We start from the raw sequence: 17,565 nt of genomic DNA, 5'->3' as shown, positions 1-17,565 counted from the left end.
GTAATTTGGACATGAATAGTCAAATATGTATTTACTAGATGGAAGTATTTTGTTATTTTTAACTGTTTATTCTATCTTCCAGAAACCATGGCTTAATATATACCCACCTAAAAAAACCAAAAAAACCCCAAAAACCAACCAAACAAAAAAAACCACCAAAAAAACCCAAAACAAACAAAAAACCAAAACCAAAAACAAAAAAACCACAAAGTTGTGGGGTTTTTTTTTATTTAGTCTCATTTTTCTGAGCCTTTTGCATGTACATCTCTACCTCACCCAACAGTGCATTTCAATGCATATGAATGAACCTGTCATCCTACTCAGATTAGAAAATGCTGTAATCCTACCCAAGGCACTACAATTTCTATAGATAGAAAAATATATGGAAGAAAAATTGCAAAGAATACTTAAGTTGCCGGTTTCTCTTATGTAATGACTTTCACAAATCACTTCATACTGTATTAAAACCCATAAACTGTTAGTTAGGAAATTACCTTTCTACTTACCATGCCCATCTTTAAAGGAATTTTTGTTTGTTATTACTCAAGTCAAGTCATTTCAAACTAAAACAAAAAATATTTTCTTGCCTTGGTTCATCCTGCAACAGTTAATGCTGAAGTCCTCCGATCCTGAAGGGAGCTAAGTGAAAATGCTAGTCCTTGAAATTCTGACTGGGGCTCTTCTTCTGCATTTAGTTCAGCAGCAAGAAGTAAAACCTTGACAAGTCTTTGGCAAGGACTTTTGCTGCTAAATACAGAGTTCATCATTATTTTTCGTGTCTCTTCACCAGGGATCAGGAACAATTTCAATAATGGTGTGGCAATCATCATTGTTAGGGGTTTTAAAAAACAAACAGAAAGTGAGTAACTGGGTGAATCAGTAGTATGTAATGATAGAGAAAGAATCTGGTCATGATTAAAGGAAAGGATTACAATTGGATAGAGCCCAAATTTTAAAAACAAAGAACCTAGATTTTTAAAAACAAAAATATAGAGAAAATAAAGACTTAGCATTTCCAGGGAATAGATAAACAAATGGTTAATTTTAAAACCTACCCTTTTCTTCTCTAACTCTGAGAATAAAATTGAATTGAGTCATGAGATATGCATGAGTATTTATAAGTTTAGGGCCATAGAGGTATTTGCAAATTAGTTAAAATATACAATGTCAAAATGACTGCTCTTCTTTGTTGTTAAATATACATTATTTGTCCTGTAGATTTCTCTCCCAGGTCTCTACCAGACACTTTGCTTTGAAGATGAAGGTCTGTGGCACACTTTTTCTCAGAGCTCTGTGTGTGAACAAGACCTTCCATCTACTATTGTAAAAAGAATTTCCTTATTTCAGCAGGTAATCTTTTAATATCAAAGTATTTAAAAATAATTGTGAGTTCAGCATTGAAAGTAAGTTTTACATCTTGGGAATTTAGGCTTCAGGCCTGGTTGAATTAGAAGCGGTTGACAGCATCTCCATTGTCTTACAGCTTAACTAGTTTATTTAGTCTAAGTATTTTTCTTTTTTTCTATAATACATATTTAGCTCTCTTTTAGCTGAGTCTGTTTATTTTTGTGTTGGTGTATTGGCTGCAGCTGAGCATACTCTGTAAGGTAACAAGCTCTTTATTAATATTCATAGAATTAATTTCATGAATGGGTATTAAATTTTTTTTATGGTTGCTTTGTTACTGCAGAATTTGTCAGCTTGTTGAGCATCATTAATTTAGTTCATCATTAAATGTGCAAACTCACACATCTGACTGAAAACTACAAAATGTAGTAGCAACCACTGATTTTTAGAATAGTAGTCACAAAATAGTAGTTCAAAAAGTTCCTGAAAGCTTAGTGATTAAAGAACTCATCAAGAATGTCAAAGAGGCAAGTCTTTTCCACCATGTGGAGATCTCTTCTGGAAGAGAAAAATGGCATCCTTCCTGTATTTAAGGAAGAAAGGGTATTGTTACTCGCTTTCACATGATACTATGATTTTTCATTTGAAGTACTTGATATAAAATGAAGGCCTGTCCAAAGAAGGAATGAGGTATAAGACAATATAGTTTCATGCTGATTTGCTCTTAGGGGCTCTCTATTTGGAGTTTTTGTGGAGGAGGAGAATTTCTAAAATAGCATGTGTGGGATTTAGGAACAAACAATTTTGGAAGGGAATTTGTCTGAATTACGTTTGATTTGATGAAGTGCTGAAGAGCAATTCTTATGAGCACATTGTGTTGTCATAAAAATACTGCATTTATAGAATAATAAATCTGGAATGGTCAACATATTATGTAACTAGTTCCTTGCATAGAAAGTATTAAAGATGTTTCTGTTGATGAAATATGTTGAAATTACCTGATTATGTGCTACACATGAGTTAGTTTCAAACTGTATGTTAAACATAAAAATAGTTCAGTAGCTCTTAGTGTAATCTCAAGCTTAAAAAGTAGTTCTTAAAAACTCGATGAAGTGAAGTTTTTCCTCCAAAATAGCAGATATTCCAGTCTTGTAAACTGGAACGTGATGATAGGTTCAGCACTGTCATTTACACATCTGCAAGTGAGGGGGTAGGAAAAGGTGTGGTGATTTTAACATATCATTTCTACTGAAGTTGCATTAGTTACCTGCAGTTGCCTGCACCAAAGATTTGCATGATGTTAACTGAAAAAGAGGTAGCTGGTAGGAAAACTGCTGATTTAATTTGTATCTGTGCCGTTTAACTGTTCATGTTCTGTAGTCTTTTGAAGAACAGTAAAAGAATGTGCAGAACTACGACGTTTGAAAGTCAGAATGTCTCAGAGAAAGAAGTTAAATATGACTCTAAAGATGTGCTAAAGGAAATTCTTTCAAAACTGATTATTTTACTGTATTGCTGCACTGAAATCAGAAACATTGCTGTTCATTCCAGTTAGGATGTCACTGCCTAAATACATGTATAGAATTTAGACTGCTGGTGTAAAGCTAAGTTTGCTTTCTGTCATTCTAGCTACTCACATAGCTTTTTTCTAAGACACTGTAGAAGAAGTTCCAGCTTACAAATAGACATTAGAGGTAGATCTGTCTTCTGATTCTATTACTAGGACAAGCTACTTACAAAAGAGCAATTACATTAGATTATCTTGGAAAGGATTGATTGGATAGCTCTATATATTCAGAGAAAAGAACTTTGTTCTAAAGAGACTTTTAAAGAATTCAGCCTTCTTAGAAAAGTCTTACTTTTTAAATTGTCACAATATACCTTTAGAAATTCATCTCCCCTGAATGTATTTTATTTTAAGGTACTTGTGGTCCAGGCTGTCCGACCAGACAGGCTACAGAGTGCCATGGCTCTTTTTGCATGTAAAACCCTAGGTAAGTTATTTTTTTCTCCACCATGTTTCCACACAACAATTAAATAGTGGTTTTGGTCCATTTTCTCTCTTATTTTATTGTTCTTATGGAATCAACAATTTTAGGATCTGAAAACATGCTGTAAATGGATTTGCTGATTTTGTTCTTGTTAAGTATTGTTAAAAAGTACTTTTCAAATGGTTTGGTATTTATGCTGCATAGTGATTTAAAATATGTTAAAATATCTGTCAAATTCTTTTAGTGAATTCTTGAACACTGGAGTAATTAATAAAGGAGGATAGCTGGTTTTCTATAAGTTTTACACTGCAGCATTTTCCCTAAGACAGAAGTTTTCCAAAAAGACTGTTCCATTTAATGTAATTTACCATTTAAAAATCATTAGGTTTGAGATTTTGTCAGTTGGATCTTAAAAGATTATTTCATATTGTCAGTCATTTTTGTAAGTCTCTTGAATGGTAATACAAGGAAATACACATGATTTAAAGTGATTCAATACTGTAATTGTCTATTTGTTCTCATCTGTCTGTTTCCTCTCTGAGGTCTATTATGTCTAAATCTTGGGACTTACATTCCAAATATTGCAATACAGCACACCAAATCCTTCCTTCAGTTTTTAGCAGTTAATGACAAACACATATGGAAGACGATTTATGAGTGTCTCACTGGGGTGGACACTGTACTCTTAAAAGTCACCCTCTGCGTAACATAGGGACAAGGTAGAATTTGTTGGTTTTAATGTGGTAAAACCACAGTAAAACCATATTAAAATCTAATTGGTAAAACCAACCAATTTGGTTTTTTTTAATGTGTTTTTTAATCCCACAGAAGTGGGATTGACAGAAGGGAAAAGATCAAGGTTCTAATGATCTTAAGTGTAAGTGGCAAAGGCCACAGGTCACTTCTTATTACTATAAGATTAGGTATAAATTTAGGTCTCTGATTCTTACATTTTTAATGACATTTGGGCAAGAGTTTATCTTGCTTCCTCCATATGCTCTGTTTGTGGGCATTACTTGTTGGTCAAAATTGGTTCCATGTCTGCCATCATGGCCAGTATTTTCAGAAGTAATGTTAGCCTGCTCTGCCAAACGTTATTAGCAGATAGAGAAGGTACTTTCATCATTGTGAGTGTACAGGTGCTCCACTGACGATGTCCTGCCTGTTGGAATCAAATGTCAAGTGTTTCACTTACTTCAAAAGGGAACCGTTAAGTTTCTAATCTCCTTTAGCTGTTTTCCTGTGAGAAAAATGAGTTCCAAGAGAGCTGTAATACCCTACAAGAAAGCCTTCTGTTTCTATTTTATCCAGATATGGGTTTGTTTTTTTTTTCCTTTTTTCATCTTTTACATGTATTTATAAATGTATGGGTGAAGGGGGATTAAAATAATTTCTTTTGAAGATGAAGTTCATAAGAGTTTTCTATAAATGTATTTTGTGGGCACCCAAAGTATGCTTATTTCTTTATTTTACATGCTATACTGATGTGCATCTTGTTAGCAAAATGGTGTAGCAAAAGGGTGTTCCCTGCTCTGGTGCCAGAATGGGAGAGCAGCTATGAGCAGACCTTTTTCTGTAATGTAGACCAGAATTCTTTTGATTGCATCTAGGCCAAAATAAAATTACTTGCCAAAATAATAATAAAAAAGTAATCTTTCCTGCTTTCTGTATTGGAATTGTTAATGGTAATAATACATTTACTGGTATTTTTGTACTTTGTTTCTCTGTGGACAGATCACCAACAGGAGGAATTTTAACAAGCACTTTTAGTTCAAATTCCAGCTGCTGTAAATTGGTTTAAATGCATTGACTTTTGTAGAGAAGTTTTGTGAAAAGTTGGTCATTGATTTTTATGGAAACTTCATCAGTTTATAAAAACCACAAAGTTTGCACCCTGTGTCAAACTTTGTATTTATATGTCAGGTGTTTCTTTTTTCCCCTTTGATCCCTCCCCCCTGACATAACTGAAAGGTTACTTGCTCTCACGTTTGCTTTTTCTTCTCATGTCAGGATGTCATTTTGGATAGTGAGATTTAAGAAATTCTATCAGAATGGAACATTCAGGCAGAAAAGTATGTCAGAATTCCTATGCTGACTGCATAGTTATTAGCTGGAATATGAGTGCTTATTGATTTACCCTGAAAACCATGGAGTCCTTTTTTTCATTTCTCTGAACGTAATCCTGGCTGTAATGGCCAGGAATAGACAGTGCTGTATCTGTATTGTAGTTTTTCTAGATTTCACTTCTGTTGAGCTTCCTTAAAACAAAAAGCACCTTCAGCATAGCTATGCCTTTGCTAAACATTGTGTCCAAATTTCTGTAAATCCAAACTGTTTTATGGAAGAAAACTTATACTGTATTAATTTTCTAAATGATGCATCTCAAGAGTGCCACAATATATTTGGCAAGGCTGTTACTCATTTACAATTGTACCTCTTTTAAGTTTAGCATCATTACCATAAATGTTATTATAATAACTTAAGTTGCAGGTGTACACACATTCATGTGTCCCCAGTTAATGTGGGGCCAAGCAGTAGTCCCCAGTTAATGTAGAGTTTTGTAGGATATCAAAACTCCTAGTTAATTAAGCATCTCAGAAATCTGTGTGCCTTCTGCTTCCACTAAAAATACAACAGTCTCTGGTTTATCTTGACTGTAGTATATTACATGCATCTGTTTGTAGCAGCAAAGCAGTCTTATATACAGCAACTTGATGACTGAAGAAGTGAAGAAGAGAGGTCTGTCTAGTGTGTTACTGTTTTTGTCAATGACAAATAGTAAATGTCAATGCAAGAGTATAAGAACATTACAAGCTTATAGTGAAACTTTTTGCGGTGACCAGTGTTTTATGTCTCCAGGGTTTCTCAACAGGAAGTAGTAACACACTATTTAAAAGACTGAATGTATATGCCTTATATGACTTTGTACGTCTGTTCTGCATTTCCATGTAGTAACGAATATCTGCAGCATTGCACAATACCCATTGCACAGTGTTAATGAGTGGTCAGAAAGATCTCCATTTAGTTTTTGTATTCTTGCTGCCCATTGACTTCAACAAATATTCTTCATTTTTTACATCTTTCATAGAATTTGGAACAGTAGCAAAGATTTTCAAAATTTTCTTCACTGAAATAAAAGTTAATAAAACTTCAAATTTATCTTTCCAAAACCTTACTTTTAATCAATTTTTTATCTAAAATTTGGTGTTAAGATTCTTAATGTATCTTTATTGTGTATGTAGCTACTGATTACATTTTAATAATGCTTTATGTAATAGTTCAATTAAATTAATATGGAAACAATTATATTTTTATATTTCAACAGCGAATTATACTTACAGTGAATACAGCTCAGTAGAGGGTGGTTTGATTAGATGAAACTTGCTTAAGGAGCAAGACAGTGGTTTATAGCCCAGATATCAGAACACGTCACAAGTACCTCTTCCTTGTACCTCAAGGAAGAGGTACAACATATCACAAGTACCTCGCCCACCAAAACAAATATTTGATGTTAGATCTGCCTAATTTTAGGCATAATATTGTCTTACATTTTCAGTATTCTAAACATTCTGTCATAAAAACTTGAACTAAAATAAACATTCTTACCCTACAGAATGCGATCATCTTCTACTTCCTGATATTTTCCTTTTATTGATTAGACTCCAGTAGCTTAAATTATGACTGTACTTGGAAAAAAAACCCAAGTCAATCTGTAGTTATATATCAAATTTCTTTTATTTTCTTAGTTAATTTGTCTGTTTTCTTTCTTTCTACCCTTTCCGCCAATAGCTTAGCTAATTCCATTTATTATGTTAGTGAAGGAAATGTTAAATCTAAAGTAGTTCGTATTTGTAAAAAATGTTGGTATAAGCTCAGTTTGGAGAAATGACTGGAAAGCAGTATGCTGGGCAGCTTTCATTCAAAGTGTATGCCTTTTTTCAGGCCTTCTGAAAATGCATCCAGATTTGGCCAATACAGGATTCATTGAGAGAAACAACTTGCAGATATTTGTCGGACATTTTTGAGATTCTGACAGATAAGTGTCCCTGAAGAGTTTTCCTCACTGAGCATGCTTCAGTCCAGCACTGAACAGCCCTACTTTAATTTCAGTGCCATTTTATGGATCTTCTATGGTTTAGGGCTTATTACCAGTGAGCAGCAGAACTCATCAAGGGAGATGCCTGTATCAATTGCCTTATGCTCTTGTTTGTATATTTACCTCTACTTATATTACCTCTGCACACCTAATGAATGTAATGAAAATATTTTCCAATGTTAGTCCTGTTAAAATTATTTTTAAAGCATTTTGATAGTGATTTTATCTGTTTAGTTGTGTCCATTAGAGTCTCTGTAGAGATACATGGCGAGAACCCAGACCTCATAGTAACCTTAGCCAACTTTACCTCCTATATTTAAATAATATAGTATTGTTCCATGTGGAGATGATAGCTCAAGTCTGAAAGCAGACTGTGCCCTCAAGGAAACGTGTGTTGCATCTTTTAGTCAGTGTGGCATAGATGTCACTGATTTGGGCTCTTCTGTCTTGCTTTATGTTGTGATTTCCCACTCCACCTAATAGTTCGCTATTTAAGGCCCAGTCTAAAACTGCATTGAAAATATGTAATTAATTAACACTGTTCAAGTTTATGATACACTTATGCACATAGCTGTGAGCCTGTGTACAAATGCCTTGTCTATACTAGGTCAACATTCTAAACATTTAATTTGTATATTGAAGGAAATAATATATTAAAGTAATTGTAGTACTAAAAACTGTGTAAAGTCAAAGTCTAGTAATTGAGGCTCAGAGGACAATACAAGAGAGAAGTTCTGCATGTGGACATACACACTGCAGTTAGTTTTAGCAAATAGCATAGCTTTTTATATTCTATACATTATATTTTATACATTCCAGCTTTTCTCTTTTTGTTTCTTTTCTTGAAGACTACATTCTAAATACAGACTTAAATATATGTCTGTCAAACTGGAAGTCCATGCACCTTTCTGGTGCTTGTGTCTTTTTCTTCACATTATAGGGTGACTCTAACTGCATATTGTAAAGATTTTTTTCTCCTTTTAGGACCAGTTTTATGGTCTCCATTGAACAGAACTTTGTATGTTCAGATAGATAACCTTTAAAAGTGGTTAATGAAGCAGTCCGTCCTGTGTAGTCACTTTATTTCCATAATAATGCTAATTCTAATTATAGGGATAAAAGAATTATCTCCATCGCCTCTGAATTTGAAACGTCTGTATAAAGAGACTCTGGAAATTGAACCCATCTTGATAATTATTTCTCCCGGTGCTGATCCTTCTCAAGAGTTGCAAGAACTTGCCAGTGTTGAAAGAAATACTGAGTGCTACCATCAGGTCAGTCTTAGAAAGCATAATGATTAAACCCCGCAATGTATAAAATTTTACAGTAGTAATATCTGTTTTACCTTGGTTTTTAAGGAAGTTAGTATGTAAAAGCATAGTTTGGTGTCTGTGTGTTTGTTGTTCCACCTATCTTGCCATTAACTTCTGATTCCATTGGCAAAGTGGGTTGGAGAAGAGAGACAAAATTAGTGATCCTCACAGAAGCAGAATCCACATGAGAGGCATTCCTCTAACTTGGAGAAGGGAAAAATGAGAAGATACATGAAAGAGAACAAAAGAGACAGAGAACGGTTATACTGAAACATTATCTTTTTTTGTGTGGAGTTACCAAAGTATGAACAAAACAAAACAAACCAAACAAACAAACTCTAAAGAAGGAATTCTTGACTGTGAGGGTGCTGAGGCACTGAAACAGTTTGCTCAGAGAAGTTGTGGATGCCTCATCCCTGAAAGTATTCAAGGCCACGCTGGACAGGGCTTTGAGCAACCTGGTCTAGTGGAAGGTGTCCTAGCCCGTGGCAGAGGGTTGGAACTAGATGATCTTTAGGGTCCCTTCCAACCCAAACCATTCTGTGATTCTGTGAAAACTAGACTTCATAGTTTCCTCTGCTTACAGGACTTGGATTTTTATTTCTTCAACAGAAAACATAAATCAAATGTTCAGTGTTTGTGAATACTTCAGTATCTTGAGAAATTCTGTAAAATATTTTGAGATATTTGACAAGTAAATGTTAAACAATTCATTGTTGATGGGAGTTCCTGAACAGAACTCTTATATTTCAAGTCTTTTCTAAAAAATGTTTAAGATTGACTATGAAGAAAGCTCTCAGATTTCAGGAATAGGTGTACAAAATGGAAATTATTTGCCCAGCCAATGTAACAGTTGTTTTTTGTCATGGCATACAACTTCTTCCGTTTTTTGCATTCAACACAAAACTGAACTGGGTGAAGAGAATTCCCCTTGAGTAGACTTTAAGCAGGAATTGTACTGTTAAGAAATCACTTTATATTTTCTCTGTTTCTAAATTAGATCTATGCAGAGGTCTTGAAAACAACTTTTATTAAGAAGAAATTTACATTAGCTGTTAAATTCACACAATAACCTAGGTTGAAAGGGACTTCTGGAGATCATCTACTTCAATCCCCTGCTCAGAGGTCCCCATTCCAAGGATGGAGATCCCACACTGTCTCTGAGGAACTTGTTCCAGTATTTGACCCCTCTTACAGGATAATGTTTTTTCTAATATTGAATCAGTATTTCCCATGTTCCAACTTGTGTGCATTAACTCATGTCCTATCACCATGTGCCTCTGAAAGATTCTGGCCCTATCTTCTCTGCAGTCTTCAATCAGGTAGTTGTAGACTGCAAGAGTCCACTGGACAAAGCCCTCAGCTAACCCTAAGTTGAGCAGGAGATTGGACTAGAGACCTTCCAGGATTTGTTCCAACTCAAATAATTCTATGATACAAGTGGTTTCCTAGTATTCCTAATACACAATACCAACATGCTTTACACCTTTCTGCAAAGCATTTCCTTCTGTAATTTAAAACATTCAGGGGAGGGAATTGTTTTCTTAGCTGATCACTGGTTAGCACAAAAATGCCAAATGTCAAGTTCAATATTGCTTTTGAAATTGTTCCTTTCCTGAAATGTGCACTGATGTAATATATCTTTCCCATCAAATTGTACAGATTTAGATCCTACTGCCAGCTCATCTAGCTGTGAATGTTTCATAATGCATGTTTCTTGCTCTGCCACACAGCTTTTTATTTTTATCTCTAAGTATCTTTTGCATTTTAGACTTTTAAAATATAACATGATATGGTATTTGATTAAGGAGCAGTACTCAAAGCTAAGTCATCTGAAAGTTGTCCTACTAATGAGAAGATTTTGTTGTTACTATTTTTCTCCTACACTTACTCATGCAATTTGAATAGAACATAGAAGGTCAGATTCTTCTTTTCTGTTGAATTATTTCTTACATGGGATAAAGAAAAGACCACTGAATTTGGGTGTTGTACTACCATATTGTCTGGTGACTTTCAGTTGTCTTCTTTTGGCTATTTTAAATTATTTCAGGATACTATACTTAGTTTTATTTAGGCAGAAGATATCTCTGCATCATCATATAAAGCTAAATTTCTTTGTGTCAGTACAGTTTTAGGATAAAAAGACAGAATGGATTTCCTCTTAAGAGATATTTGAGTAAGCCGTAGTAGTAACAATAGTTCTATTTTGCTATAGCAGTAATGCCAAGAGAACACTTCTCAGCTTTTTCAACTTTTCAGCTTTTTTCAGCTTTCTTTTCAACTTGGTTTTTTCTCGGCTTTTTGTAATGTATAGCTTCCAATTAGATTCTAAGGGAGAACTAATGTGAATGCACTCTACAGATAGTCTAACATCAATTGTTGCAGTGATTGTGCCACAGAACAAGTCCTTTATTTTCAATTTTCTCTGATTTGTCTGAAAAATCAGGTTTGGATCTTGGTATTTTCATTTGAAGATCCAAATTCATTTTAGCAGCAATATGGTACTATAAAAATGAAGAAAAGACAATGTTTTAAGCTATTCATATTTCCCAGTTGGAAACAGAGCAACCTTAAGTTTTTCACTCATCTTAGTATGAAATTGAATGTTTCTCTTCAAAGAAAGTACTCCTAACTTACAATCAAAAGAAACTTTGTTCTCATTTATCTCTTTTTTTTACTGTATCAGCAATTCTGCAGTAATACAGAATAGTCACTGATATTTAAAATACTTTTTGAGTTCCCAGAGAATACACCGTCACTGTCACCAAGTGATGTATGTTTTTATCGTTAAAAGATTAGGTAATGTTTTTTTTTTAAGGAAAAGGAACTCTGGTTAGATAGGTTGCAAAGAAAAAAATTACTTTTTCTTTAATCTTTTCCCTACTTTAGTAGCTCATCGCATTAGAGAAAATTCTGGTTCTCTTTATCACACCTTCTTTTTTATGTATGCACTCTAACTTGGAATCACAGTTTTGTACTTAGCTGCTAAATGGGGTAAAACAGATACAACCATGGCTGGTAAAAGTGTGTCTGTCATTTCAGATTGCGATGGGCCAGGGCCAAGCTGATCTGGCTATTCAAACTTTAAAAGAATGTGCACGCAATGGAGAATGGCTTTGTCTAAAGAACCTGCATCTTGTTACATCTTGGCTTCCTGTACTGGAAAAGGTGAGGGTAGCTGGAGAAGAATGTATTGGAAACCACATAAAATCAGTATGCAACATTTCTGAAGCATTTCAGGCATTTCCATGTTAAGTTTAAAATTCCAACAATTTAAAAATAGACCTTAGCAGTTTTCTAAATCATGTTTAAGGTGAAATGCATCAGATCTAAGCAGCTCTTTCCTTTGTCTGAGCACTTTAATTTTTATACAATGTAGAGCATTTTTGCCACAGTGAGCAGACAAATGCTTCTGTTAAAAGTCTGGTACTGTATGGGGTACTGCCAGTGTTTGCTGAACACTATGTATGCTTGAATTTATTTTTTTTTGTTTTCCTTCAGTTCTGGGACTTTACTAATTTTTTGTTAAGTGCAGCTTGTGTGTGAGTGACTAGGCAATTTTTGCTAATTTGAAATCAAAGTAATGTTTGGTAGAAACACACTTATGGCATGTAAAATCAGTAACTTGCTAACTAAATCAAAGTGACTTTACATGCATATTACTGTGAAATCTACAAAACTAACTCAAAAAAAGAAAGGTGGGGAATCCCTGTCAACAGTTACTGCAATCCTAATTTTCCAGTTTCTAGTATTGTCCGTAAAGTGTACTCCATGCACATGAGCTTGGAGTCTGCCTTCTTTCCAGCAATGAACATGTATATACCTTCAACATTCTTATAATCTATTTTGAAAAAATTGAAAGGCAAAGCAAGATAACATTAATGTGTGTCATCTAGCTTGTATATGATAGTGAACAGTAAGAAAGTGTTGTAAGCCTCCTACTAATTATAAAATACCAGATCTTGTAAGTATTAAAATATGGATATGCAGCAGAAGTTTCTTTTTCTTTCCGCAATAACTCATCTTTTGAGATGTAGCCTTCTGGGTTTTTTTTTTACTTAAAGGAAGTAAAGAACTGCTATATATTTTTCTGCTCTGAATTTAAGATCTAGGGGGGAAGTGCAAATATTTTGAAACAGCTAGGATGAACTTCAAACTTGAGCACAGCGAGCATATAGAATGTGTGGTGGAGTCAAAACATGTTGAAGTTTTTTTAATGGCCTTTCTTGTAAAAACAACTAAAGATGTTTTAGACAAGCCTAACTTTCTAATTTAGGAGATTATAATTTTGTAAATACTGTTCTGTATATTAAAAAAACCCAACCAAAACCTACTTGAATATATAACATTTCTTTAATAGGAACTGAATACATTACAGCCTCAACCAAACTTTCGCCTTTGGCTAACTACTGAAGTTCATGCAAAGTTTACTCCAATTTTGCTTCAATCAAGTCTGAAAATAACTTACGAAGTAAGATCTGTTTGGAAAGTTTTTGTTACATGTTTACAATGAATGAAATAGGATGTATAATAAACTGTATGCTTAGATAGAATGAAGTTTAGATAATGTGGATTAATTACGTAACTGGTTTTCCCTTATATTTCTATTAGATGTAATACAAAAAAAGCTATGAATTTACCTTTAAAGATTTTTGATGATAATTTACAATGTATATGTGGAAATTTGCAGAAGCTGTGCTTTAAAGAGAAGGTTTGTAAAATTTCTTACTAGATTTTTTTCCAGTTGAAAGTCTGAACTGAAAATAAATTTACCTCGCGGAAGTGTTTGTTCTGGTTTGTGTTCCAAATTCTTTAATGCATTTAATCAGTGGTTTTTAAAAGCAAAAACCTACACAGGTGCTCCTACTTGATGAATCTCCTCATCTGAACATCACACAGTCATACTTTTTCATCCTTATACTTCTTTCTGGACCCATAGCTTTATATTCACTGGGCCCTTTCAAGAAAAATGGGTCTCCTCCCTTACCATTGAATGTAGAATTAAAGGCCTTTACAAAAAAATGAGAGCTTTACTTTAAAAATGGTTCAACATAAGAAACCATGGGACCATGCTCCTCCAACTTTTTGGAAAGTGCTCTAATCATTAATGCATTTATACATTAATATGTCCATAATGTATGGACATAATATGTCCATAATGGATAGGGGATGCCACAAGTGTGCATGTGCAATGTATGCAGCTATTGTAATCATAAAGTCATAGAATGATTTGGGAAGATCATCTAGTTCCAACCCCCCTGCCATGGGCAGTGACACCTTCCACTAGACCAGGCTGCTCAAAGCCCCGACCAACCTGACCTTGAATGCTGCCAGGAGTGGGACATCCAACACTTCTTTGGGCAATCTGTTCCAGCGTCTCACCACCCTTATAGTGAGGGATTTCTTCCTAATATCTAATCTAAATCTCCCCTTTTCAGTTTAAAGTCATTCCCTTTTGTCTTATCAATACTTGCTCTTACAAAAAGCCCCTCTCCAGATTTCTTGTAGGCCCCTTTAGGTATTAAGAGGCTGCTCTAAGGTCTCCCCAAAGCCTTCTCTTCTCCCCCAGCTTGCTCTGTCTGTCTTCATGTGAGAAGAATGTTACGGAAATATTAACAAACATTATTTTTCAAAAGAAAGGAAAAACATTCTTATAATTATGAAAATGTGATTTAAATATCTTCTTTAAAATTTATGTTTTCATTCACACTTGCAAATAATTTGAAAATGGCTGGGTATCTAGTCAGTTGTTTTTAAGCGTAAGCACTGTAATCTTTGATATTATATACACTTTAACTGCAGTTATTTCTACTGGTTGTGAACATTACCTAGGACTAAATCAAAGCACTGGAATTTTATCTCATATATATACATATATATACACCATATCTATATGGTAGCTAACAGTGCAATGATGACATAAGGTCAGTTGGCTCTGGTCACAGAAATGATAATTAGAAGTTGAGATTGTAAAATTGTAAGAAAGGTTCTTGAAAAAATTGGATTTACTTTTATGCTTGCATATTTTAATAGAGTACTGTTCTTTCACTAAGATCTTTTAGTGTAGTTCAGTCCTCATATTAGTTGGTTCTGATTAAAATTTCCTTCAGTTTGTTTAAGTTATTTTCAGGATAAGATCATTCTGTTAGGCCATTTATTACAAGTAGATTTTTTTCTTGTTAATTTTTTTTTTTTGTTGAACACGGTTTGTCATTTCATTAAGTTATAAATTGTAAGGTAGAATTTAAGAAAATAGGACATACAAGTATCAAGTTTTCTCTCTAGAACAGTGTTTTTCCTTCCAATGCAGGCACCCCCAGGCCTCAAAAAAAATCTCTTGCGAACCTATGAATCTTGGACACCAGAGCAAATTAGTAAAAAGGGAAATCTGTCTCGAGCACATTCTCTCTTTTGCTTAGCATGGTTTCATGCTGTATGCCAAGAAAGAAGAAATTATATTCCTCAGGTAATTTTTTTTTTTTTTTTTTTTTTTTTGCTACCTTTTTAAAAATTTACTTCATTTATTAGCTTTTATACTTGCAAGTGTTTTTCATCAGGTATACTTTGGGTCATGTTCAGAGATGAGACAAACTTGGATACTTCTGGTGCCTGCTTTCATTACTGTCTCTGAATTCACTGCAAAATAAGAACTTAGTAGCCCAAATTCCTGTCCCTCTGAAAATCACTGCTATCTGGACTTGATTATTTTGTGATTTGCATAGTAGCTGATACAGGAGTATCAGGCTAGGAGTGGGGTTCCATGCTAAAGATTCTGTGAATCCTGTTTGCTTGGGACAGGAAAAAATATTTTGGAAATGTACAGGATTCAGCAGAAGACATGAGAAAAGAGATAATTTGGTGGGAAGGAGGAGATGACATTGTCTACTCTTTCTGCACACAAATCCTGTTCATGCAGAAGGAAAAACAAGGAAATATATGTGTTTCTTGTGGGGATTATAATGGTTTTCAAAGGCTGTGATGTGTTTTTCCTGTGTTTTTCCCTTAGACAATTTTTTGTTTAAAGTTAACATTTCTTTCTGGCTGCAGATGCTTAAATCAAGCAGAAAAAACCCCCAAACACCAAACTGTTCTATGTCTTGTTTATTTTATTTAGACTAGGGGTGAAATTAACCTGTCATCTGAAAGATTTGATCTCTCACAGCCAAGAATGTTTGAGAGTTTTTTGCTAGTTTTGGCTTTGTGATTTATAAGATTATTTGCCTCTTGCAGAACAGACTTTTGATTATGGTGTTCAAGAAGCAGAAAAAGTGAATAAGTACTGATCTGACACATGAACTCTCATTTAGCTTTGTTCAAATTCATGTTCATTTACCACCGGTTTCCTAATGACAGAAGATAGGATTACTGCTTTCTCCTTAATTCCACTGTAACTGTGTTTATCTCATACACAGACTTAGATATGGTTTTCTGTTTTGCTTAAAATGACCGATTTCTAACATTGCTGGACTGCAGTTAATCCCAGCTAGAAGCTCTTGTACTTTATAATGAATTTCAAGCTTTAGGTCCATGTACAGATCTGTCAAAACAAATGCATGAACACTGTTGGGAGGCTGCAACACCTTTCCAGTTTATGACCGTCAGGGTGACTGGCTGATAGTTTGACTGTGATCTGTGAAGCAGCTGCAGTCTTGACTGTATCCGTCTCACTGGATATACGAGATGTGAGGATATACCTTTGAGACCTGGATTTCCTGAATTCTGTATCATATATCAGTATTTATTTACACTTATCCATTTACATTGAAACTTTTTTGTGAGAATTACGTACACATTAAACAGTACTGCTATATAAAAAATGCCATCAGGAAGAGAAAGGAGGGATAAACTGAGAATGATTAAAATATGTATATGGTGGACAGCATTTTCACTGTACTAGTACCAGTAATTACTTATCTCATAGTTTTTTTCAGTCAGTAGGGAAGTGACATGAATTAAGGAGTAAGAAGATGAAAGTATAATTTAGACTGTGTTTGAAGAATCAGACCTATTTATGAAAATCCAGAGGAAACTGAAATACAGAAAAGCCTCAAATAAAATCATAATTCAATGCATGATCTAGTCACAGATGTCAGCAAGTTTTAGGTGAAGTAAATTCTGTTAGGAAATAAAATAATCTTAAATTTACATTCCTCATACTCATGTATGACTCATAGTCTGTATAAGTGTGTAAAATTAAATGCACTGGTAAAGCTGTTTTTACACTACCTCCACTGAATGTTTCCAATGATCACTTTGGAGGACAAAGGTTGTTTCTTTTTCAGTAAGTATCATACAGTATACAGTAACCACGTACATAAAAAATATTTGTATTTTACTTCATGATCATTCTGTGACTAATTAAATTCTTTGAATTACTTTTAATGGTAGGGTTGGACCAAGTTTTATGAATTTTCTTTATCTGATCTCCGTGCTGGTTTTGACATTATTGATAGACTCTTTGAGGGTAAGTCACTTAAGGAGATTTCACACTTTTGTTGCATAACCCTTCTGACTGTCTTATTTTTAATTTTTAGAACATTAAAACCTTTCAAAGTAATTTTAATAAATTGGTTACTTTGCATGATTGTTTTGTTTGGAGTTTGAAGTGGGGCCATTCTGTTTAAAGACTGCTTTGAAGGTATTTACAATTTTTTTATTTGAAACTTCATTGGCACGTTTTCTCAAATATAAACACATGTCCAGGTAGTTAGATAAGTACTTCAGTATGGAAAGTGGACTGATCCTGAATCAAGCTGTGCTTAAGCTTATTAGGGTTTTCTGGATGTAGATCCAAACTCAGAGGATATGACTGTATTAG

At 34.2% G+C, this 17,565-nt stretch overlaps 1 protein-coding gene across 5 annotated transcripts in view; it reads left to right on the top strand.

The window, feature by feature from the left end:
• DYNC2H1 (dynein cytoplasmic 2 heavy chain 1) overlaps positions 1-17,565 on the top strand; it is a 156,057-nt gene that overhangs the window by 81,669 nt on the left and 56,823 nt on the right. For all 5 annotated transcript variants that reach the window (XM_030475679.1, XM_030475678.1, XM_030475677.1 and 2 more), the window contains 7 exons: positions 1,219-1,350; positions 3,269-3,341; positions 8,548-8,708; positions 11,790-11,915; positions 13,108-13,218; positions 15,058-15,213; positions 17,136-17,211. In XM_030475679.1, coding sequence (XP_030331539.1) covers positions 1,219-1,350; positions 3,269-3,341; positions 8,548-8,708; positions 11,790-11,915; positions 13,108-13,218; positions 15,058-15,213; positions 17,136-17,211 — 835 coding nt within the window. The remainder of the gene's footprint in view (positions 1-1,218; positions 1,351-3,268; positions 3,342-8,547; positions 8,709-11,789; positions 11,916-13,107; positions 13,219-15,057; positions 15,214-17,135; positions 17,212-17,565) is intronic.

The sequence above is a fragment of the Strigops habroptila genome, chromosome 2 (assembly GCF_004027225.2).
Source record: "Strigops habroptila isolate Jane chromosome 2, bStrHab1.2.pri, whole genome shotgun sequence".
Classification (NCBI taxonomy): Eukaryota; Metazoa; Chordata; class Aves; order Psittaciformes; family Psittacidae; genus Strigops; species Strigops habroptila.
Note: the sequence above shows the minus strand (reverse complement) of the source record. Positions and strands in the feature narration are given on the sequence as shown.